Source organism: Branchiostoma belcheri, unplaced genomic scaffold (assembly GCF_001625305.1).
Source record: "Branchiostoma belcheri isolate BF01 breed outbred unplaced genomic scaffold, Haploidv18h27 scaffold101, whole genome shotgun sequence".
In the NCBI taxonomy this organism is placed as follows: Eukaryota; Metazoa; Chordata; class Leptocardii; order Amphioxiformes; family Branchiostomatidae; genus Branchiostoma; species Branchiostoma belcheri.
The window spans coordinates 1222015-1247557 of NW_017802392.1; the positions used below are offsets into that span (position 1 = coordinate 1222015).

The window sequence follows — 25543 nt, forward strand, 5'->3', positions numbered from 1 at the left end:
AAAGAACACCTTGAAAATGCCTGTGTGGGCTCCTTTCTTTGTGGAAAGGTTAGATTTTACTAAGACTTTATGCATGCTATAATTACACAGCTTCACTTTTGCTCGTTTTTGACATCACCTACCTATTACACCTTACAACATACAAATGTAAACATCAGTTCAATTGTAAAACAACACACATAGACAAGCATGATAGTTAGTCCTCTTTTATTCCCACGTTTCCGACCCCATAATTAGTCCACCCCATACATATTTTTTAATTATCCATTATGATAACCAGCAACAATCGACGCTATAAGTCATATGTGGGTTTTAAGCTTGGGGTCTTAAAATGTGTAGAGACATCCGATCGGGGCATCAGTTACATAGATTATATATCAATCACTTTTTAAAAGATGTATACAGATATAGTAAGTTATGACTTGCATGTGGAGACTTGTTACTTTGGTTATATCATTAAAGCGGAAAGGGGAACATAAAAAGTTAACCCGATGGGAGGTCGAACCATTAAATAATTTTAATTTCATTTTAGAGCACATTTTCTCTTGAAAAGTGTTGATGAAAAAACTTTTTATAATATTTTTATACTATGATATTAGGTTGATGACTTTTAAATTACAATCTACTATTGTTAATAAAGTAATAATCTTAAACGTTACTAATACAATTCTCCCCTAAGGTTAAACTGGAAAGTAAGAAAAATACATCGTTGCGTAAATCTTAATTGTACACTAAACACTTCAAATGTAAACTTTTAATTCCACCCTAATAACATTATTTAAGTGTTGTGTAAATGTATTTTTATATACTATATATGAGCTATCAGCATATGAAAAAGGTCCCTTAGGTCTACAAGTTGATGATAAGACAGTTATAGAAACTTTAAATAACGTGCCTATTTTTTATCTTTTTGTGAGAACGCTGACTATCGGAAGTAAAAATTGTATCAATACGTAGTCAGAATGTCTTCATGCACTATATAGATGACACCGATTGAAAAAAAAATAAATACCATGCTAGTACATAGAAGTAATTAGTTTGCTTTTCGCAATATAATAGTGTAAAAAATAATGAAATGATATCCAAAAGCCTATAGCTATAATTTATATCGTATCTCCTTTTCAAACAAAACCAAAAACAACCATTTACATTATTATGCCACAAGACTTAAAACTTCAACATGTTTTGAATTGATGATAATTTAAATTGTATATTCAAAGCGATAGAGACCAAAGTCTATAAAATCAGATGCCACTGCAGCCTTGTGCCAATTTGTGTATTTGTATTTGTGTAAAGTTAAAGACATATAATGAATAATTTCTATCGGTGCGTTTAAATCAACTAAGTAAAGGAAGCAAAATGATTCTGAATTCAAATCGACCAATAAAATAACGCAATACAAAAGATTATTTTACACGGAAACGTGGTTGCCGAAAACAAGGCCGTCCCAGACAAATTGGTTGTTTAAAATGTGTATCCAAAATATAGGTGATAACCCTGGTGGTAAAATTGAATGAATGACCAATAGTGCTAATGCTAGCACCTGCAGACATCATTTATGGCCATTGCTCAGCCGGCTGCCGAAATCAGACAATTTTTGTTGTTGGGAGAGTCGCGAATGACGCTGGGGTCTGGAAAGCGGTTGGGCTGTTCGGCAACTCGGCTTGTTTAGCAAATGTTTTGATCTGGCTCGTAACCTGAGGTGATTGGTTGAGTGTTGTCAATTGACTGAATGTCATTGCCACATTTGCCACAATTGATAAAACAATCACAACAGTACAAGTCAGTGTAAGAGCAAGTGGGATGCCTACAAATCCAGGTCCAGGCCGTAACAGACATCCAGTTCCGTTAAGAAGACCGTCTCCTGTATATGCAGCATTACAGGTACAGATGGCGTCCAGTGCAGGGGCGGGGTTGTCTGTACAGGTGGCGTTTGCATGACAAGGGTTGAGCAAGCAGGCGTTGATATCTATAGATGGTGACATAAATTAATTAATCAGTATATAATTTGAACTTAACGCAGATGGAATTCAAATCTTAGCGCTCAGCAAGCTGCCTACATTGTACTTTAGGACGGCGACAGTATAGACTGACAATAACCTTTGGCCCCGTGCTCGCGTAACTCATTCAGACCTAGAAAGCGTGTCGACCTAGTGACTCGGTATTTTGTTAGTCTATAGACTATTATTTAGTTAAGGGTTAATGTCCCGCCCTTTCTCGGTGAATATGGTGTGATAAAGCCTTGTCAGTTGCTATAACCACAGAATAAAGCCACCAAGTGAGCGCAGCGAACGAGGTGGCTTTATGAGGTGGTTATAGCAACTGACAAGGCTTTATCACACCATATTCACCGAGAAAGGGCGGGACATTAACGTTATTATCATATAGCTTACACGATAGTCTATCCAAACTGATGCAGTAAGTGACACAATGCACATGCTGAATAGAACATAGAACATAGTTCCATCTGGAGTCACCTGAGGTCACTGGGTAGAGTTCACGTTAACTGGGTCACAGGCAGGGAACGGGTGTTCTTATGGAAGTCATCCGTGGTCATTGGAACACAACTTAGTTTATTTTTGGATTTTTTTTAACTAGAGCCGTGTTCTATTGGGTTACCTAAGGTCATATGCGGGTGATTATTGGGTTTGTTTAATGTATGGATTGGGATGAGTAAATACCCGATTTTGACTCTATTTGTGACATTACGGCGTCATAAGGAATGTGGAATGGAGCCTTCTGATTGGTCAACGTCACCCGGCTATATGATAATATAAAATAATGCTGAACTCAAAACATCATTATCATCATCATCATCTGGTCGTAACTCAAAACAGGTGGATTCTTATCACTTGATACTGTAACAACATCTTTGAAAAAGACGAGGGCCGTTATATATATATACTTCAACTTGCCTTTGGTTCAGTGATCTGAAAGTGACAGTTTAACCCAGTGGGTATTTAGTTACTCTAAAGATGACAATAGGGAAGTGGTGTTTATTGTTTCCTTTAATGCTTAGACCAATTCTAATGGTGCAAACTTGCAACCTCACATTCAGTTTCAGTTGCACCATGTGCTCTAAGCAAAAATAAAACACACAACACTGTCCACTTGTCTTCCTTAGATTAAGTGAATACACGACCAATCGATATGCGTCAGTGTCCGACAGTGTGAGGCCAACACTGGTAGGTAAAAGTCGATAACGGCCCTCGTGTTTAATAAAAATGTTGTGTTGACTAGAATTTAGGAAAAAGCCGTACCTGAACACCCAGAGCCGTTCACGCGACCGTCTCCTGAATATCCGACGTGACAAGTACAGTTGGCGTCCAGTGCAGGGGCGGGGTTGTCTGTACAGGTGGCGTTCGCATGGCACGGATTGGGCGAGCAAGAATTCACATCTGGAAATAGTGAAATTAAATGGTAATCATAAGAACGATATTGACATAATGTAAAAAGAATGCATTTAATAAAATGTACACTTTATCTTCGATTTGTCAATTAAAAATATTACATAATGTAACATGCGGTTGATACTTTACTAGAGGCTATGAAGAAACTAACCCTCCCCCCCAAAAGGATGTGTTTGCTTTGCAGTATACTAGTATTTTAAACCCGATTTTCGGTAACCACAAGAGTACATGCCAGCATAAGAATAAGTGAAATGTCTAAAAATTCCAATTCGGCTAATGGGCCGTAGCAAACATTAAGTTCAAATCTTCATTGTAGCAAACTGAAATTAGTGTACTTGACCAAAAAACAATATTGAGTTTTAAGTTCATTTACTTAAAAAAAAGTTAACATAAGGTGTGCTATGCATCTGACCTGTACATCCGGTTCTGTTGGCAAAACCGTCTCCTGTATATCCAACGTTGCAGGCACAGCTGGCGTCCAGTGCAGGGGCGGGGTTGTCTGTACATGTGGCCTGGGCGTGACACGGATTGGACGAGTTGGAGCAAGTGTCGATGTCTAAAGATGGAAAGATCAAATACTGATTTGACAACATCAATGATTTCACAAATGACGAAATTGAATCTCTCATTCGCATATTTTATAGACTGTCCATATTAGATACTGCGTAGGTAGACATTCCTTGTTTAACACTCTTTGTAACTTGGCGTGAGAGTGCCATTAGAAACACCAGGCAAGCTCCCTTCCACAAGCTGATGATGCCTAGAATGAACAGGAACTGTATGCAGAGATTTCTGGCTGTAGCCTGTGTCTGGGGCCATCATCTGGAACAGCATACCAGAGGATGCACAGTGTGCTCCATCAGTGAGAACTTTCAGACAGAGAATACGGTAGTCAAGAAATTTGATTTGCGGACTGATTTTGCGGACTGTGATTTTGGACATGATGTGATTATTATGTAAGGTGTTTAGTAATTTATTTTTGTATTAATTTGAATTTTATTTACTTATTTATTCTGTTCCCGTGATCACCCCCCTCAACTGGACCTCTGGGAAGAGCGGCTAAGGCCGACAGGGCATTTCCTGTATAAATAAAGGGTATTGATTGATTGATTGGTTGATTGATTGATTGATTGATTGATTGATTGATTGAATACCATCCGTGCACTATTTAGTGAGAATAATACCTAAACATCCAGTTCCGTTAAGGCGACCGTCTCCTGTATATCCAACATTACATGTACAGTTGGCGTCCAGTGCAGGGGCGGGGTTGTCTGTACACGTGGCGTTTGCATGACACGGGTTGGCCAAGCAGGCGTTGGTATCTAAAGATAGTGACAAAAAATAACAATCATTCAGTATTTATCCTCATTTCAATGCAGGTGAAATAAGAATCTAATTACTTAAACTAAGTCCTTAAAATCTTCAACGCAGACAGGGGGCGGTATAGACTTCTAATAACCTTTGACCCAGTGCTCGCGTAACACTTTCAGAAAGTAATGTGTCCTCGTTTACTAGATCTAAAGTAAGCAGAAGGACTGTGCTTCCTCTTGTAATTTAGTTCAGCCGTTTTTATCAGGCTAAGAATGCACGCAATACTAATATAATAATAAATAACTGTTCTTGGCTGTAAATTAGCAGACTACAATTAGCAAACTACAATTGACAGGCCAAATCAGTGTATGTCTCTGTACAGTTCAATCCATCTGCGTTTGTCTCTTGCTAAGTCTCTAGGGTATTTCAGTACGTGAGACTCGAGTCTGATGTTATGATTGAGATAGAGTTTACAGTCGTCGACAAGGCTACTAAGGAGACCTTCACGTGGTCTTCATTGTCTGGGTTTGAGTTTGAGCGGTGGGTGGAGTGACATCCCCCGGGCCATATATTCCGGCTAATCTGTCTAAAGCGACGGTCACAACCCGCCGTACGTGCTTTTTCTTCGTACGTTTTTTGGGAGGCTACGTCTGCTACGTTTTTTTCTGAAAACGTGGGGAAGGAGTGGCGTCTACGCACGTCACTCGCACGTCACTCGCATGGTTGCACAAAGTGTAAGAGTGTGGCCTGAACGAAAAGTCTGACCGTGAGCGGTTACGTGCATCGTACGTTGCGCAAGTTGTTAGTGAGTTGTACGTGCTTACAACGTACGATCTCTGTGCGATTGCAACTTTACCGTAAGGAGGCCGTACTCACATGTGCTTCTTCCGCACGGCACGTACGGGGCACGCGCGTCGCTAGTACTCGCACGCACGGTCGGTGAATCCGCAGACCGCACGTAGAAAAAGTTTTACATGCACTTAAAGTTCTACGGCGTGTCTGCGTGCTCCCAAATCCGTAGTATTCCGTACGGAGGCGGTACTCACCACGCACGGATGCCCTACGTTTGCCCACGTTTTTGCACGTAGACAACACGCAGAAGCACGTACGGCGGGTTGTGACCGTCGCTTAAAGTATGTCTCTTTGTACGCAATACTAACAGTATAAGGATTAAACTTAGAAAACGCTGTACCTGCACATCCAGTTCTGTTGGCAAAACCGTCCCCTGTATATCCAACGTTACACGTACATGTGGCGTCTATTGCAGGGGCGGGGTTGTCTGTACATGTGGCCTGGACGTGGCACGGATTGGACGAGTTGGAGCAAGTGTCGATGTCTGGAGATGATAAGATCAACTAATGATTGACAACTTCACCCATTTGACAAAGACTTAAATTTTAGATTGAATTACCTAAATCACCTGTCTTATGGACTCTGACTGTTATGCATACTGTTAAGTTACAAAATTATACCTGAGCATCCTGTTCCGTTCACGCGACCGTCTCCTGTATATCCGACGTTACAGGTGCAGCTGGCGTCCAGTGCAGGGGCGGGGTTGTCTGCACAGGTGGCGTTCGCATGGCACGGGTTGGACAGGCAGACATTGATGTCTACAGATGGTGACATAAGACAAAAAGTTTTAGCTGGAACGATGTAGATGGAACCCCATTATTTGCAACGAGATAACAAAAACAAGGGGGTCGGCATGCACCTGCAAGATCCGTGCTCTCGTCACACGTTCGGAAAGTAACGTGTAACTGACGTGTGGTAGGGTCATCAGTTATTATGAAGTAGACACTATGCTAGGACAGTGTTGTGAACTACCCAAAACCCACAAATTTGACAACAAGTTGGACATTACCTCTTCCATAGCTTACATAGGAGAAATCAAACCCTTCAGACATAGTTTTATACATAGCTATAGCTTTTGACTATTACTTTTTATTATGCAGATTTTGAAGTTATTTTGTACTTTGTGTAAATGTTCTTCATCTTTTGGTCTCTGCAATTAGCCTTCGGGCATGAATTTGCAATAAACTTATCTATTTATTTGTATTATTGCATTCTTTTATCAAAAGAGTTATAAGGTGTGGTACAACTGACAACGAATACAGCTTACCTTTACTTAATCTTCTTTCCGACTAAAAGCCAGATATGGCGTCTCGAACACTACCTGACCTTATATTTTGGTTAGGAGTAGCTAGGTGCAAAGAGAGCAACGTCGGCTGGGATAACTGATATTCGGCTGTTGTTTCAAAATGTTTAAACATTCGGGTGCGGGCCGGATTTTTGGTCTTGTTTGGTTGGAAGTAGACTGATAAGCGGAAATAGGTCACGGAATGGTTGGCTCACATTCGATTTAATTGATATACAAAATTAGGCCTGGCTTAAATCTGGCCTGTCTGCTCTTGAACTTCAGCCAACCTCGGTCGGCTGTTGTTTTTTAAAAAAAAAGGTCTTAGTTTGTGCCGGGGGCTTTAGTCAGTTAGGTCAGTCCCATAGCCTTGGGAAGAAGGGCCAGTCTGTCTTAATTCATTAGGCTATAAGAAAACGTCCTACCTGAACATCCAGAGCCGTTCACGCGCCCGTCTCCTGTATATCCAACGTTGCACGCACAAGAGGCGTCCAGTGAAGGGGCGGGGTTGTCTGTACAGGTGGCGTTGGCATGACACGGATTAGACAAGCAGGCATTGATGTCTGAAAAACAAAATAAAACCACATTTAGTTACATTATTTTTTTTAGAAAGAAAACATTAACCACACTGACGTTGTCCAAATTCTAACGATGGCTATCTACCAAAATTAAGTCAAGAATCTTTATATGATCTATTTCATTTGCATTGCAACATTTTGCCGGTAAGTGAATAATAGAATTTGCATACATGACATTTCTTTAAACGTGCTGACTAACCCACTGGGCCAACTGGGATGGTATAAGCCACAAAACACCTAAGGCCACACAAAATTTTATTTGTTGTTTCTCGGATTTTTTCAGAAAAAATGAAGCGACAGGGCGAAAAAAATAAACCAAGGCACCTCATGAAAGCCGGAAATGTTACAATATGAGCAATAAAGTGAACATACCGGGCCGGCTTATAATTGAAACAATAGATTTTGAACTTTTAATGAAACAAAATTGCATTGTTACATTGAAAAACTTGAACATCTGGGAAAAAAAAAGAACTTTCTTCGAGTGTTGGGGTCAAAAAATGTCTTTCATTAAGCACTTTGCAGTTAATTTCGAACACTTTTTTTGCAAATCAGAAACAAATAGACAGGGAAGACAATATCCGAGAAGCAAGAAATGTAATTGGTGTGGCCTAAAGAGTAAATTTACGGAGATATCCTACCTAAACACCCGGTTCCGTTTACGCGTCCGTCTCCCATAAAACCATCCTTACAGGTGCAGGTGGCGTCCATTGAAGGGGCTGGCTGGTCTGTACAGGTGGCCTGGGCGTGGCACGGGTTGGACGAGTTCGAGCAGGCGTCGAGGTCTACATGCAGACGATGGACAAAATGAACATTATTGAATTCAAGATAGGAGTCCTTAATTTTCTGTTGTAACGTCACAGTAAACACAAAAGTCATCTCAACTTTTTGAGAAGCAAATTAAAGTGTTTTATTACCTACTTTCTAAGTAGAGGTTTAGGCTTTCCCTTATTTTTGGCGTCGTTCAAAGCTTGTAATCTTTTTTTTTTACTGGTGCTCTCTAATCGTAAAGTTTATTGTTTTAATATATTAAATTATGACCAAATGGCTAAAACATTATGTCCAACACTATGTAAACGAAGCTAGACCTGCCCAAATTTCCGGCTATCTCTGTCTATTTTGTTCACGAAACGTACCCATCCTCTACAGCTTCCGTTACACGGGTTCATTCCATGACTTCAAGTTGAAAAAAAATTGTCCCAAATTACTTAGTGTTTGACATAAAAGTTAAGTATTTTAGCGCAGATTCCTTCATAAGTCTCCTAAAAGTCACAAAAGATTTTCGAGCTCCATACCAGTACAGTTGACACCGTTGCCTGAGTAGCCTGTGTCACAGGTACAGGTAAAACTGCCGGGTGTGTTGGTACAGGTGGCGTTGGTCCCACAGTTGTCGGTCCCCCTTGCACATTCATCAACATCTGAACAAAGAAAATATAAATTACATTATATATTACATATATTGCAATATGGGGTTAATTGGTTTTCGTTTTGTTTCTTGTCTTGTCTTGCAGTTGGAAACGAAGAAGTTTGTAGAAAATTGTGTAGAAAGAATGTGCAAACTAAAAACATTTTTAAGGGGCCCCCTAGAATACGATAAGTTTCATAATTATTTTTGGTCAGTTAGACATCTTTATCTCACATGCATTGCAAATAATCAACACAAAAAAACAAAGACGGAAAATCCACGAAGTCAAAATCATTACACAAGAATATTAAGTTATCGACGTAGTAACTGCCTAACTAATTAATGAAACAATACAAGCAATTAAAATATTAAATTTAACATAGAAAAACGTGAAACAATTTCATAAGTTTTTTTGCAAGTTATTATGCATAAGAACAAAGTATAAAGGTAGTTAAAATCAAATAAGGAAAATATCATTTTTATTTTAGATTACGATCCCCGTTCTTTTAAGCTTGTATAATCAATTCAAATATTTCTTATTAAAGTCATAAATCCATCTTGAACTTAAGTAAAAGATACAAAGGATCCCTTAACCGATTTAAATGTAATCTTATGATATTAGCCTGAATTATTGAGTAAATTGAGTGGGAATGGTAATCATTGATATCGTAAAGAACAATTTAAATAATTTCATTAGATTTGGGGTCTTTTAACCCCAAATCCTATTGGCAAAAGGTGATTCACTTTGTTTCTACCAGTTGTGCACAATTTTGGGGTAATATATGACCCAGATCGCTGTTTACGGCTGATACCTGTCCCTGTTAAGAAGTAGTAGTATTTTTGACCTAAAATCGCAAAAGTATTTTTTTTTCAGTTCAGGTATATTAGAAACCTTTACATAAGGTGTACGAACAACCATCTAAAGCTTTAAGAAAAACACAATGCATCTGACCTGTACATCCGGCTCTGTTGGCAAAACCGTCTCCTGTATATCCAACGTTGCAGGTACAGCTGGCGTCCAGTGCAGGGGCGGGGTTGTCTGTACAGGTGGCCTGGGCGTGGCACGGATTGGACGAGTTCGAGCACGCGTTGATGTCTACATACAGACAATGAAAATAATAATAATTGATTTCAAGAAATAATAAGCTTATTGATTTCAAGAGATGACATTTTTTTTATTTCAAGAAATGTCTGCAAAAACGTCACAGTGTACACGTCAGAACTACCTTTAATAAGCAAATGTTGCTTGAAGACAATATTACAATAGCGATTACAATAAAATACACGTTATTATTTCATCTATGAATATTGAAAAATATCAGTACATGGTTACAGAAGATTCATACAATTGACCTGATTGCCTGGGTTACATCCACAGGTACAATGTCAGGTAATGTTACACTAGTAAAAGAGTCTCAATGTGTGCTATCAATTATTTAGGCCTTTTTGGCGACGTCTCAGGGAGGAGCCTAATGGTACAGTATCGTGTGTAGTTTGCAAGAATTCTAGGAATAGTACAGGCATTTTGGCCACATGTATGGAATGTCCACAGGCATGTCTCTGACCCTCATTTATGCCCACATTTCTAGAAACCCTTGGGAAGACCTGTCTGCCCAGGATGGCCCTACTTTCTGTGACCCCGGGACTCGTTTACCATGGGAGTAGTGCACTGTATCTGTCTAGACTTAACAGGTACCAGGTCGTCCTCAAAATCATGAAATGATGGCAGTGCCATGCAAACAGTAACCCTAACAGCAATCACCGTCGCCATGGCGATGTATGTTTTCCTTGCCAGTCTTGTTCTAACTAGGATAGAATTGTCCAGATCTAGCGGAATCCATTCGTTTGATCCGGATCAAAGCCGGATATTTCGAAGTGAATCTATTCAACCTTGCACACCGGCGTACCTGTACATCCGGTTCCGTTAACCCGACCGTCCCCGGTATATCCAGTGGTACAGGAACAGTTGGCGTCAGGTGAAGGTGGTAGGAGGTCAGTACACGTGGCGTTCACATGGCACACATTGGACAGGCAAGCATCAATATCTAGATGCGAAAGAGAATAAACAAACTGTTGCAAAAAAGGGGAAAAGGTATCTGCTTCAGCATGTGTGTTTTTAAATTATACTATGGCTTTCGTATCAATGCGGCGCCTTGAACACACATAAACACACACACACACAGACACACACTCATACACACACACACACACATACGTGTACACGCACACACACACACACACAATAACATAGACGCACACACACAACACACACACTCATACACACACACACACAAACACACACACACAGAGACCCATACACACTCGCAAACAGAAACTCACACACAAACACAAACATACTCATACACACAGGCACACAGGCACACATACACTCGAACACAAATGCACATTCACGCACGCACACACACGCACACTCACACACAAATGCACATTCACAAACACACACACACACACACACACACACGCACAGACCCATACACACTCGCAAACAGAAACTCACACACAAACACAAACACACTCATACACACAGGCACACAGGCACACACTAACACACAGACACGCACATTCATACACACACATACACTCACACACAAATGCACATTCACGCACGCACACACACGCACACTCACACACACACACACACACACACACACACACACACACACACACACACACACAAACTTATATTTCCAACAATGCGTGCAGGACATACCGTACCTACTATGCCTCCGACCGTAGCCAGGTCAGTTCTCTGGTACCAACGCCCAGGAGGCCCTGGCACTGCCGGATCCGTCCAAGTCGGTAGACTGGCCAGATTTGTGGTCCTCGAGTACGGATGGAATGAAAAGTGGATGCCATTCCCTCCGTTTATCCCGACCTTTAAACAAGAGAGAAGCCAGGATGTTAGAATTTTCTTTTTGCTGCCAGAAGTGACTCTAACCTTGCTTACGGTCCGGTACAGACACCTTTCTGAGAGCTTCTGACAGGGGTTCTGTTTCTTGCCGCTATATGTAGCCGATACAGCAAGAAGCAAAACTCTATTCAGAAGCTCTGAGGAAGGTGTCCGACAGGCACAGAAACTTCATGCGGGACCCATATATATATATGGGTTGCACATACAGTACCATCTATATAGTGTCCTGTGTATGTACGATTTGGGGGTGTTTCTCGTGCAACACATCACACCGCAGCGAAACGCAACGAATGCAGAAGTTACTACGCCACCGCAGGGCAAAAAATGGCAAGGGTCTGTGACCTGATTACGACTTCAAATTACTTGAAAATAATGTGTAAAAAAAGTCCAGCAGGACAAGGGAAGGTGAGAGTCTTTTCTGATTTTTAAGTTTCGAAAGACACCAAATAAAGAGTTTTACTTTGCAAAATGACATCATATTTATTTCAGATAGCTAGTCGCCCGTTACATTGTCAGCTCACATGGAAGGGCTGCCTTGCGAATGCAATGGCCAACCCGAAAAGGTGAATGAATGCGCATTGATGAGCCCCGATTCAAATCGGATGACACCCAGGGTAAGTCGAGTTTTTTTTAGAAACGATCAGCTTTGCCGCTTTGCATACAAAGTTTATCATTGTGTCTTGCCACTACACGACGCCCAGGAAAATGGGCTTACACCAACAAATTTAAAAAAAAGCATCAGAATTAAAACAGTTCAGATTCAAATCAAATCAAAATGTAAGATTATGAAAGGTCATCTGTATTCAGTAGTAATTGTTGTAAAAGGTTGAACTTTATTCTAGCACAAAGTTCCACAGAGATAAAATTTACCGTGTCAGAGAACGACAAGGCAAGGGACCTGCGAAAGATCCTTTTTTTTTGAGACAGAACACTCACAGACTACAAGATTCTTTTTTTTTTATTACGAACGCGCCAACACATCCACATGGAATCACCCGGCCATACCGTCTCCTTGGACAAAGTACTCAACACTGCACCTGGCTACTTTTGAATAGGCATTAAGGAGGCCATATATATCAGGGCACTCCAAGTCTCGCGTGAATAAGATCACGTTTCTGTAACCGTCACTCTCGCGAGATTACGTTTTGATGTGATTGGTCATTAATTACCTTGAAGGTGACAAGGGTCGCTGAAAATTTAATTTTTGTGTAACTTTGTGTTGAAATAAAGTTCAATATTTTACTACAAAATGTAACATTGGGGGTAGCTGTACAGACATAGATGGGGTACTAATTAATGCGCACAGTACAAAGTTGACTCTACAGCAATGTTAACAGCATTGAAAGTATGCTTTGCAAAGGTAGTGGGTAGCACAATTGGCACATACACATAATAAACTCAGCAAGAAGAAAAGCAAACGGGTAAACTAGGCAAGAAAGAGAGGAACAAAATAAAAGTTTAAATGTGCGTACCTGTGCGAGCCTGGTGGTACGAGTCAGGTAGTAGTTAAACAGGGCGAACGACTTTTGGCCATCTGTAATCAGCACCAGCTGAAACGTGTTGCGCTAAAGAGGAGTAACAAATATATACATATTATAATAAATGTTTGAAGCACAAACTTATTTGTGTTACTGTTAGCCTCTTTCGCAGTCTTGTTGACGGTCGGCGTTTCACACTTAACAATTTACGCCTGACATCGGTGAGTCCCGATTTTTCGCAAAATAGAAACATGTAAAATTGATTCATTTCTTTCTCTTGCACATTTTAAACGACGCTCATCCAATTAAAAAAAATTGTTGGTCTCCATCTTCTGTAGATAGAGAGCTAGTGTTATAAAATATCACATGTATGTGGAAGAAATTGTTTTTAGTGCTATATATATATATATAACCTGTGGAGACAACAAAAACGTTATCTCAAACTTATTGTTTCATAACAAAGCTGGAAATTAATTTTCTCATACTACACACAAGGGAAAAAACACGATTTTTCTGTAAACTACAAAGAATATGACAAGTTTTGGAAAAGGTGGGACATTATAAAAGTTAAATCTAGACTCAGATATAGCACTGTAGTAGTTCCAGACCACTACCTTTTCTTATGTAGATTTTATAGTTATTTTGTACTCTGCTTCAAATTTCTTCTTGTTATTTGTAGTTAGTATTTTCGCAGGAATTAACAATAGACGTTATCAATTATTTGACTTACTATACTACTATAACTAAAGAATGCAATGTCGTGCCAGGTGGCAATGTAGACCCAGGTCGCCACGAAGCTTCCATGTTCGGCGGGGAAGGCTGTCCTGATGTCCGTGGTTGCCCTCGCCAATAGACCAGCATCAGTCGTTTCCCGGTGGTAAATGTAACCACTCCGGGCTTGGTAGCTTGTAATGAGGTCGGTGAAGTAAACGGCGAGGAGTCTCTTACCAGTCGTTGGAAACGCCACTGGTGAGAATCCTCTGTACTCGCTTCCGAAAGAGATGTCACCATTGGTATTGACCTGGATGCAAAAATACAAAGCGGACATTCTATGCCACAGTCCAGGACTATGCTGTAGACATTGCCATTGGATGGAAGCCGTTATTAGTGCAACCTGCAGACAACCTGCCAGTACGTCTGAGTTTGAGGTTTGTGATGAGCGGGTCACCGTTACAACCTAGGTTTTGTGGCATTAGACCACAGCAAGTATTTTCTTACCTCCATGAAAAATGGAGGTATTGTTTTTGGCGCGTCTGTCTGTCAGTGTGTGTGTGTGTGTGTGTCTGTGTTTCCGCAAATTTGTAGTCAGCATAACTCTATAACGCCTTTATGGATTATGAAATGAAATACCTTTATTGTACATCCATGCCACGACGGGCTAGGTACAGGTGAAGATATAACAGACACATAACAAACATAGACAAAAGATGCACTACTTGACTTAGACACACATAAAAAAGGAACATACAAGGGTACTATACTAGTCACTGAGCTAATATAGAGAGGTCAACTTCTTCTCGCTTTTTTGTACAGTGGAAAATGTGGGAGCAGATCATGTTTGTGATACAGGGTTTGTCTAGACGCATCATAAATATAGATTTATCATTTGCGCTTAGGTGTTCAAAGTATGGGAACTTCTCTTTGATATAATTAAAAAGGACAGATCTTTCATTAGAATATAAAGTACAGTCTAAAATAAAGTGTTGTTCATCTTCTATTCTATTCATGTTACAGTATCGACAGAGTCTATTCTGGAGAGGATGCGGTTGTGCTTTCCCGTTTCAATGAGTAATTTGTGGCAATTTATTCGGAGTTTAGTTGCAGTTACCCTGTGTTGTATGTTGTTGACCGATAGGTACTCTTCTTCTTTATATATACTTTTAAACAAACGGTACGTTCGTAACTTGTTACTAGAAGATGTTGCCTCTGTTATGGTCATTGTGGATTTCATTGATAAATGTTTGGGTGTAAATATCTTTCAATCGTTGGCTGATGGAGTTAATTATTGGTGATAGATTTGTGCTAAGAGATATATCAGGACTCCATACGTAAGCAAAACCGCATTCCTCCAAAGTTGTACGGATACCGGACGCCCAGCATTTATGCCACTAGTCTCTAGTTGTAGTTGACATGAGAGGGCGTCCGCTTCAGACTGTCAGCCTCTGATTTAATGTTTTGTTTCGTACTTCGATGCAGTGATATGTGGTGCTAGCTGTGTATATGGGATGTTCCCATTGATTCAGAATCATTTGTACAATGATCGAGTCAAATTATTAAAATGTAGGAACCTTGTTTTTTTCGGTCCGCCTTGTTTTTTTTCACCCGCTCGCATTAGATTTGGAGTTTTTGGGTCGATGTTATCCATACAATTTTGTTGTTGTGGCCTTAGTACCTGAAGAAGAGAAGCAGTCAGAACTGGCGCGTCGCAAAAAAACGATATTGGGTTTTCCCCTGGTTGATGCGAAGACCCGTGTGTGGACTTTATACTCGTGATAGAGCTCACTCGTGATAGAGCTACGTCGAGAACATCATTGCGACTTTTTTTAGTCCTTCCTGCGAATGTCCGATATGACCACATTCTTCTAAACACCTGATTCACTGGTCACTACACGTGACATCGATCACAATCTGACAGGTCTCGCCCGGACGTCTCGTGGGACCAGGGCGATACGTTTACGGCTTCACCCCGGCGCATTTTTCTGACCTGGGCCCGGAGTTATTTTAAATTTTAATGGTGATTTTAAGTAGCCTAGGTACCATCCGGATTTTCGCCTGGCCTCGTTGATTTTTCCAGGCTAGAATTTAGGTCAATTCGGAGCCCGCGCGGGTCAAAAATAGGCATATACAGCTGTAGGGGACCCCGCCAGTCTCCGTACGATGGGTCCAATAAACAGCCCGCCGACGCGCCGCGCGGGCCCCAATTCTCTATTGTTTTGCTGGGGTCACAATTCCCACACGGGGCCCGGCCGGGCAGCTTTTGGGAACGAAAAGTACGACAAAAAAAACAACAAAACACAGAAAAGTTGTTAATAACAATAATGGGCACAATTTCTGTAAATTCCGGGCCCCGGAAATGTGACCTAAGCATTACCTGGGCTTAATGTGCATAGGGCTAAAGAGCACTTATGCAAATAAGAGAAAACAGCACATTTGTCAGTCTATCGAGGTGGGGTGGATTCCCTTCGGTGCTGCAAAAGCTCTTCTCCGACAGACTCAGCTAGGTTTCCCGTAGGGATTTCAATTAGCAACTGCCGGCGTGCAAAACGTCTACACTCCGGGCTGACTGTTACTGAACGGGGGAAACTATTAGAGCCCTGAAGAGAGCGCAAGCCTTCCCTAACCACGATAGACTAGATCTAGATACCAGACTGAATCTTCGCCGGAGGCAATTTTCTTAAATCTTTTGTTGTATTAGCATATTGCCCTTGCCACAGGGTACGGCGCACTTACGTAAAGTGAACTGTAGGTATTTCCAAAGAATGGAAACGGAGTGCTGAGGCTCTGTGCTCCCGATGTGCCGTCATCAATGGGAGGGTCCAGAATGTCTCCAGTACCGGGTCCGTACGGGTAGAAGGCAGCACTGCTCACTGGGGTTATCTAAAAGGCAATTGAGATAGGTTTGTGGGGTAAGGTGGCGTAACGACAGAGTGTACGGCTCAGAGCCAAGAGGTCCCGAGTTCGATTCCTGCCATGCAACCGATACTGTGCCCTTTACATGACTTTCTACCACTTAATTAACTCTGGTGAAATGAGTATGTATTTTTATGCATTTGGCCTCTGCGTCTGTTGGCATATCCATGTCTTGTAATACATTTGTACATGTTGGACTACCAGTTGGAGCTTAAAAAATTAGAGATAGAAAGATATGGACTACGTGTATTTAAATAAGTGTCTCGCCATCCGCTATTTACAATTTCGAGGAATATCTCAAAGGTTTGATTATGAATGAAACATTTTTTAATGGGTTTCGCTTATGGGATGGGAACTGGTCCTTTTTGGTTAAGGTACAAATGTATTTAGTCATTCATCTGAACATATCAATTTCAAGAGGGACATTTTCATATAATAAAATATAAATAGTTAGAAAATTTAAAAAAAAAATTGATAAAGTAGAGTCAATTCCGCGTCACCGAGGGGTTGTTATTAGCATTATGTAGAAATGTTTTGAATTCTTTGTAATTGTCTTAGAAATTTCATAATTTGGAAATATTTTGAACATCTTGTCAATATTCACTTGTTATAAACTTGCTTGAAATATTCCTGATGTGGATTATGACATTTCCAATAATTTCTAAATATTTCTAACAGCACTCTACCATTTTTTTTACCATTATTTCGAATTATGTCTAACATTTTGTAAATAGGTCAGTGGGATGGGAAGGAAGTAATTCACACATCCCTGTGAAGTACAGGGTAAACTGCATGGGCATCAGGCACTGATGCCTTACAACAAAAGAGCCACCAGTGTCCAGCAGTGAAATCTTAAAAATATACAGAAGAATACAGAACAGTAGGATTAGCACCTAGTTTTAAGGGGGCAATTACCCACATCTACCATTTGGTTATTTGTTTGAAATATTTCTAAATATTTCGAATAGTGAAAGAAACACATGGATAGTTCAAATTTATTCTGAATAAGGAGATCTTTGTACAGTCACTTTCAAAATTTTTCAGAAATATATAAATGAATTCAAATTTATTCAAATTTTTATTTTCTAATTTTTGAAAAATTTAGAACTTTTGTTACTGGGGTATTCTTTTCTTCTAAATAATTCAAACGTATTAGAAACATGGAGAAAAAAAACCCGGTGACGCGGAATGGACTCTACATGTATATGCCAATAAACTAAAATGAAAAAATGTACTGTATATATTTAAAAAAATGATATGAAAGTTGATTATGCAACCTCATTTATTACAGCAATGACTCAATGAGTCAATGTTGATAAAAATCTACAAAACGGCTGCAACAGAATGAAAGTATTTTCTAATGCTAAAATATATATGGCAGCCAATGAGATTCCGTACATTCAAATAAGGATTAGTTAAAATACTTAGAATTAAATATTCAGATTCTGTGTCTCTATTCTATGTATAAATATTTTATTGGTATGAGAATATGAAACAGGCTCAAAAACTTAAGGAGTGCCACAGTATCGATCTATACTACTGATTCGGAATTCACACTTTTCAGTACTGACGACACATACTACCGTCTGGGTAACATGACCTGAGCGGGAAATTCAAGATGGCGGACTAGGAATAATGTTGCAGACGTTTTTAAAACCGCTCAATAAGGTCTGACCTAACGGCACCTCTTTTTTTTTACTGCCTGTCATTATAAACAAACCAATCTTACATGTTTTTCCTTTTATCGTAGGTATGCAAGTATTGAACCGCGTACAAAAATGCGGATTGCAAAAAAAGATACCCCCCCCATTTCCAAGTAGATCGGGGGGAGAGGACACAGTCGGCTGGTACCAGGATGAAAAAATAAACACGTTTGCAACGCCTGTGTAAATGTAGCCTTCCTTGGGCTACAACTGTACTTTGAGGATCAGCAATTATCCAAATGTAGGACAGTTCAATCACCTCTGAAAACAAATACCCCCATACAAAATACCTGTCCCTAATACTACTTAATGTGGGTTTCCAATATTCCTGGTCGTGATGTGGATACAACCTAATCCTACTCTAAAGTCTTACCCTATGAAGAAAAGTGACTAAAACTCAAATATTAATCGTAATTCTAAGACGAGCGCTAAATTTCAAGCCAGCGCACGCACTGTCCTGACAAAGAGAAATGGGTGGGCCAAAACATCGGCGTCACACAGGGAAGTATTTAAAAGAAGGTCATGTTTTCAGAGACCTTCGTGTTTGTGTCCGTTCTGTTTGTGTGTTTCTCCAAATACGATAACCTTAGAAGGATTGAATTAATTGTCTTGGTTATGGTGGATAAGTAGATGCTGATGACGCCTAAAAGAATGGTTTACCTACTAGTATTTGCCATACAATGTACCCTGTACAATTGCCGTGCAATAAAGTTCTTCTTTGATTTGACCCCCCCCCGAAGGTTTTTTATGGTACAGCTGTAGAACTTCCAGTTTTTAAAACTCAAGATGCAAACATGTTAGGGTCACGATTTTTCATTGTACGTTGCTATTGTGCCGGGAAGATGTAAATAGTGGGAATGTAATACCCCAAAGGCAAATGTACTTTGTTCTCCTACCCCAAATTTCAGGTGCGATTTGTGTGGATTCCTTAAGAGTTTTTTTTCAATTCATATATCCAAGCAATACGTACATACACTGAACCACCCAGTACCGAATAATTCAAATCATAACAAGTCCTTGACCATAACAATAATCATAACAATTAATTCAAATCATAACAAATCATTGATAAAAGCAACTGTCGTAACAATAGTTCAAGTCATAACAAATCCTTGATCATAACAATAATTCAAATCATAAAAAATCCTCGATCATAACAATAATCATAACAATTAATTCAAATTATAACAAATCATTGATCAAAGCAGCAATAATTTAAATAATAACACATCCTTGATCATAGCAATCTCTCTTGTTTGTTTTTGTTTGTTTTTATTAGATCTCCATTAGTGTCCAACTGACCACTATTCTTCTTGGAGTCCACATAAAATTCAAAATTATAACAACAGAAATGTACAGAATTCAACTCAATATTAACATAACTTGAATTGGGCCGTTGTCGTCTTGCCAGACGATCTGCAGCCTAGCAATAATCATAAAAATCCTAATAATCATAACAATGATTAAAATCATATCAATTATTTAGACTTTAAAACCACACAACATAATAAGATGTTAAGCAGGGTAAGGAAAAATGCTTGTAAACCTACTTGAGCTGAAGTCACCGTCAGAGAACCAATCAGACACACAGACAGAAGAAGTTGCCACATCTTCTTGATTCGCTGTGATGTTGAGTTGACTGTGACTTCAGTGTCTATGGGTGGTGGTACGCACTATTAAGTAAAAAAAAAATACGATGAAAAATATTTTACGGCTCTTGGTGGCAAATATGCAGGTGTTGACACATAGTCGCATGCAATTTGTGGTTTTATTGTCCACACAGTACCTGTGCAGTCGCAGCCTTTATACGGCTAAATTGATGCAGGGTATCACATAATAATCAATACAGATTACAACAATCAAATAATACACGAAACACATATTTGCTCCACAGATTTTTGTCGAATATTTCAAGGGTCTGGACAAGGGTCTGGGTTGCTTCATTTCGGCACAACTTTTCCCAACCGAAGTCAGGTACGCATTCACACCTGGGTGGAGTGAGGAAAGTCGTGTAAAGTGTCTTTCCCAAGGGCACAACGTCGGGGCGCATGTCCAGACATGTCCCGGGTACGACTCGGAATCGAACCCGGGTCTCCCCGCTTCATAGTCGAACGCTCTACCACTACGCCACCCGACGCCACTTATATGTTTTGGCACCCATTAGGAAATATTAGCCACTCCACCATCGGGGAAAGGAAGTAAGTTTTAAGGGTATTTTCCAAGGGCACAACGTCGGTATTTCTGCTAAGTATTGAACCTGGGGACCTATTAGTCCCGAGTCCATCGCTCTAGCCGTTGCGTCACCGGCGTAACTACGATGAGTGTCATTTAATTTAAAAGAGTGTAAAGTTCTAAATGATTTCAACGGTAACAAATACGACAATAACTATAATTTATTGAAACAACAAAGTACAAGACATCGTACAAGACACAGAGGTGGAATCTCTAGCCGAAGCTAATATTAATCACACCCCTGACATAGAATACAAATTACAGGTATAACAATGACAATACAACAAGTGAGCGTTCGTATATACAAGACTAACGGCAATATAAATCATTAGGCAACTGTAAAACGTTGGGTATTAAGTATAAAGGTTTGAGTAAGGATCAGAATTTTTTTGTTAACGTCAAGACGTAGAAGGGGCGAACCCCTCAGTAAAAGATTAATGCTGCCTTGGTCAGACAAGTTGTGCAAGTCAAAAGTAGAGCCAACTAGGCTCTGTAGGTTGCTGAGAAGGGTCACTCTATACAAGTTGTGTACAGGACAATAACTGTTTTCGTAATTTACAAACATTCGCTAATAATGTTGACAAAAAGACACAAATACAACAATTTATGACACAATTGTTTATCTTAAAATTTTCTCCAACATTACCATGCATGCTGTGTTTTATCATGCCCATTAAAGCGAGCAAACCGGATTTTCTGTCACCTGCGTTAGACAATTCCGCACTGCCAGGGGCTAATTTTCTACTTTGCTGCGGTTTAATCAGGCGTCACCATAAAGGAAATGATCCGTGCAACTCGTCAAAAGACCATCACCTGTGTTTACTGGTTTAATGGATCATTTTATTGTCCAACTGCAAAGTTTTTCTTATGAAAAAAAATCACCTTAAAAGAAGCTTACAACCCCTTTCTTGAATGGGAGGGTCTGCTTTGAAAAGATTTCTTTAGGCATATTCACAAATTTAACGGATGACATCTGAGACCCTCGAACTAGGGCGCGCGAGAGTATAGAAAACCCAAGACAAAAAAAAATGCTACAAAACTACAGGGATACAAAGTTGTTATTGTGAAGCTACGGTAGTACATAGTGACTTTTACGACAAGTCTGTACATGGTAGCCTTTTGCTGCATTTATGAGTCGGCACCGTAATGAGTTATTGAGTTCCGTGGAGAGTCGGCAGCCTGGCTCATCCATAAAATAAAACCAGCGCGGCCTTACGTGAAAAAGGAAACACATTTCCGGGCTCGTTTAAATACGATTATGAGTTTTAAGGAGGTTGATTGGACGTATTGTGGTGTAACTGTCTCACTGTCTTTTGTCTGTGACAAAACTGTTATTACCGATCTATTCAAAGTGACTGGATAAGTCAGACAGCAGGGCTTTGTCTTTTAGTACTTCGCCGAAGGGTATGCGATTCGTAAATAGTAGTCTACGTTTTGATGAAAAGGAAATCTTACACTCAACCATGGCAATAGACTGCCTTCTGACGTTGTTATTTTGTTACAAATCTAATACAATACTGTGCTACCAGTATTAATCTTACATCCGCTAGAACAGTTTTTGAATCAATTGTCGAATGGCATCAGGGCAGATTTCACTTTACGTTGCGTAGTAGATTGTAGTCCCTAGCTAGTATCTTCAAAAATCCTTTTCTCTCAAACGCTTTTGTCCAGTTTGTAGATTTTTGGGCTGGAAGGAACAGACTAAACTCCCCTACCCTCATCAAATTGTCTTCATTTCACCAGTTAAGTGGTCATAATGACAGACCTGGGTGATGAGGTCTGGCCTGCTCAGGGCGGATGGATACATGAGAAAAATAGGGTTTGTTTACCTTTGTCAGCTGTTTTTCAGAGTTTGAGCTGGTTAACCCCGTGTTTTTCGTCTATGTTTAGGAAGCAAAAATCTGTGGCTCTTTGGTGCAGAAACTTGTTTTTTTTTAGATTGTATTGTGAGAAAGTGCTTCCATTAGTACTTGTGTTAGTAGTGTATTGAACCATATGTTTCTCTGGCCAAAGAAAATAGTACTTCAGGAGCCGATGCTGCTACAGACAGGTCCCGCCAGGTCGTTCTGTTTACTGTGCAGACCATGCAAGATCGGTCACTGACCCCATATTGCCCCTGAATTGTGGGAAAAACTTGGCCTTACCACCTCGCCAATGGGCGGCCACTAGCTAGGGCACTGCCTTGTAGTATCATTTTTACTTGAGTTAGGTAAGAGACCAAAACGTTTCGTTCGGCTGTGCACAGGTGTTAACATGCCAACCTGTCCGGATCATCGGGCGGGCCATTCCAGTGATACAGGCCTAGGGGCAAATTCCAGTTGTCTAAAGACTGTACCATTTTTTTTGTTCAGAAAACTAAAAACGCCTCAATAACACCGTTTTTTTTTCTTATTTTACGTGTTGCGGTCTACGAATTGCGGTGTTAAAGTTAATATCACATCAACCGATCATGGTATCAATGCTAGGGTCCCATGTTCTCAAAAAAGGGTTCAGTAGGACAGTTTAAAAGAACGAAAAGTGTGATATAAAGAAGAAAACGCCCTTTTTTTAAATTTTTGGTCATTTAAAAAGAAATGGAAAGGCCCTGGCTTGGAAATGTGACGTTTGTGAAGCAAGCACCACTGAATGTAAGAAGAAAAAATTGCTCATCAGCGTACAGCTAATCATGCTAATCAGCATGTTTAGAAATAAACAAGGATCGTTATAACAATGCAACAGCCACTCAGAGACGCTGCCCTAAAAACAGACTGTTGCAGATGAATTCCACTTTATATTTATATGTCCAACGTATATTAAAGAAAGGCAGCCACTTATGAACCCCCAAGCAAACATAAGTTGTATGGCAAAAAGCATTCTGGCCACACTAGGGCCCTTTCCAACAAGGAATTTGGATTACATAATAATGCACAGAGGTTATACATAATTACAAAGTAGATGATTATGATGTGGTCACTAGTGTGCTTTATCAACTATTGTGCAAAGAAAGTTTACGTACCGATGTAAGATGAACTGGCCAGGAAACTGCCTAAAACAAAAGGGATCGTCTAGAGCACAGTGTGTACTCTGTAGTCTGTACGTGTCTGTGTGGCTACTGGGCGGCAGGTGGAAAACCTGTTTGACCGCAGGACGACCCTTTCCGAGAAAGCTTCATGCACCGTGTAGCATTCGTAAACTATTACATCATACTCATACGGCGGCGCTAATTTCCTTCTCGTAAAAGGTCGTAAATGCCATATCGCAGAACGGCTAACGTTAAATAATAATAACTTTATTGCGCAACAATTGTACAGTGTACAAAGTATGGCATCTACTAACTTAAGTAAGTACATGTCAACTACATTTTCATAAGGCTAATCTAATACAAAAGTGGGTGGCTAGTATGAGCACACCTTACTGTTTCTTGGCGTAGAGGGCTAAAATATACACCACATAGGTTAGGGTTTTAGATATAGAAGCTTGCGTGCTACGCCAAAGGGCGATTATACCTGTGTTGTAAATACAGATATAGAATCTGGTGCGTGTTTTATACGCCGAATTATAAGGACGATTAAACCTGCTATGCAGATAGATATAGAAGCTGGCGTGTTATGCTGAAGGGCGGTTATGCTTGCTATATATTATACAGAATCTAGTGTGTTACGCCAAAGGACGTTATACCGGCTATACCGATACAGAAGCCGGTGCTTTACACCGAAGGGCGGTTATACTTGCCATATATACGGATACAGAAGCTGGTGTGTTACGCCGAAGGGCGGTTATACCGGCTACACGGATACAGAAGCTGGTGTGTTACGCCGAAGGAGGTTATACCGGCTGTACAGATACAGAAGCTGGTGTGTTACAATGTACGCGAAAGGGCAGTTATTCCTGATATTTAGATACAAATAAAGAAGCTAGTGTGTTACGCTGAAGGGCTGTTATGCCTCCTTTACAGATACAGTCATCGGTAACTGTGTCAATCTTGGTGTCTAAATAGCTAGTGAGGCTGTTGGAGACAACACAAAGTACAACTGACTTGTACCCCATGCCCTCGCTTTTTTTCTTCCTGCAAACAACAAGAGAAGTCCTAAACTCTCAAGCTTTTAAATACTTACAAAAGAGAAATGGCTGATTAACTAAAACTACATGTTTATACATGAGCTACAGAGTAAAACTTACAGAATAATTACCAAATATGCAATATTTATGCAATTATATATGCAAATATGTCCTTGTTAATGCTTTTACTATACAATTACATGTACCAGCAAGTTGCGACCTTGTCAATATTCATTAAAATGACATTATTCTTAAACTGTCGTATTTTTTGTCTCTTTTGTTATTCTTATTTAAATATGTGAACATTTTTGCTTTCAGAAAGCAATCTTTTAAGTGATTCGGTCTTCACATTGATGTGTTTGTCATTTTACCTATGTGAAGCTGAAGACATCGCCAGGACATTCAAGTCGCACAGGTCGGAAAAAGTACGACCGAGGAGGTTAAAAAGGGGAAAAGGTTTGTAAAGTGTATCTCACCAGTCTGCAACTCTAGAAACTGAAGCGGCATCAGTTTCACCATCATTTTTTGGAACTAAACTTTGGCACGACCCGGGATCCGTAAGTATTCGCGTTTTGGTTCAGTGAGTCTAAAAAAGTTTATCTTCTCTCTGTGTGTTTTTATGCGAATTCTAAAATCCATTTGTTTCATAAACAAATGGGCCACAGCAAGTAATTTTTATGGATGACATCGGCGCG

The 25543-nt window shown here is 40.0% G+C and overlaps 1 protein-coding gene across 2 annotated transcripts; it reads right to left on the minus strand.

Moving 5' to 3' along the window:
* Positions 1–205: 205 nt before the first annotated feature.
* On the minus strand, positions 206–23899 carry LOC109474179 (stabilin-2-like). 2 transcript variants are annotated; one of them, XM_019774432.1, is made up of 17 exons: positions 23806–23899; positions 20129–20251; positions 16696–16842; positions 13976–14266; positions 13240–13332; positions 11572–11731; positions 10743–10880; positions 9788–9931; positions 8726–8848; positions 8072–8215; positions 7281–7418; positions 6194–6331; positions 5914–6057; positions 4595–4732; positions 3823–3966; positions 3261–3398; positions 206–1969 (listed from the first exon to the last, which is right to left on the minus strand). In XM_019774432.1, exons 2-17 carry the CDS (start codon positions 20186–20188, stop codon positions 1587–1589), a joined length of 2523 nt encoding a protein of 840 aa, XP_019629991.1. In that variant the 5' UTR covers positions 20189–20251; positions 23806–23899; the 3' UTR covers positions 206–1586. The 2 variants fall into 2 exon arrangements, with proteins under 2 accessions (XP_019629991.1, XP_019629999.1); XM_019774440.1 differs by lacking the exons at positions 13240–13332; positions 13976–14266.
* Between the last annotated feature and the right edge of the window lie 1644 nt (positions 23900–25543).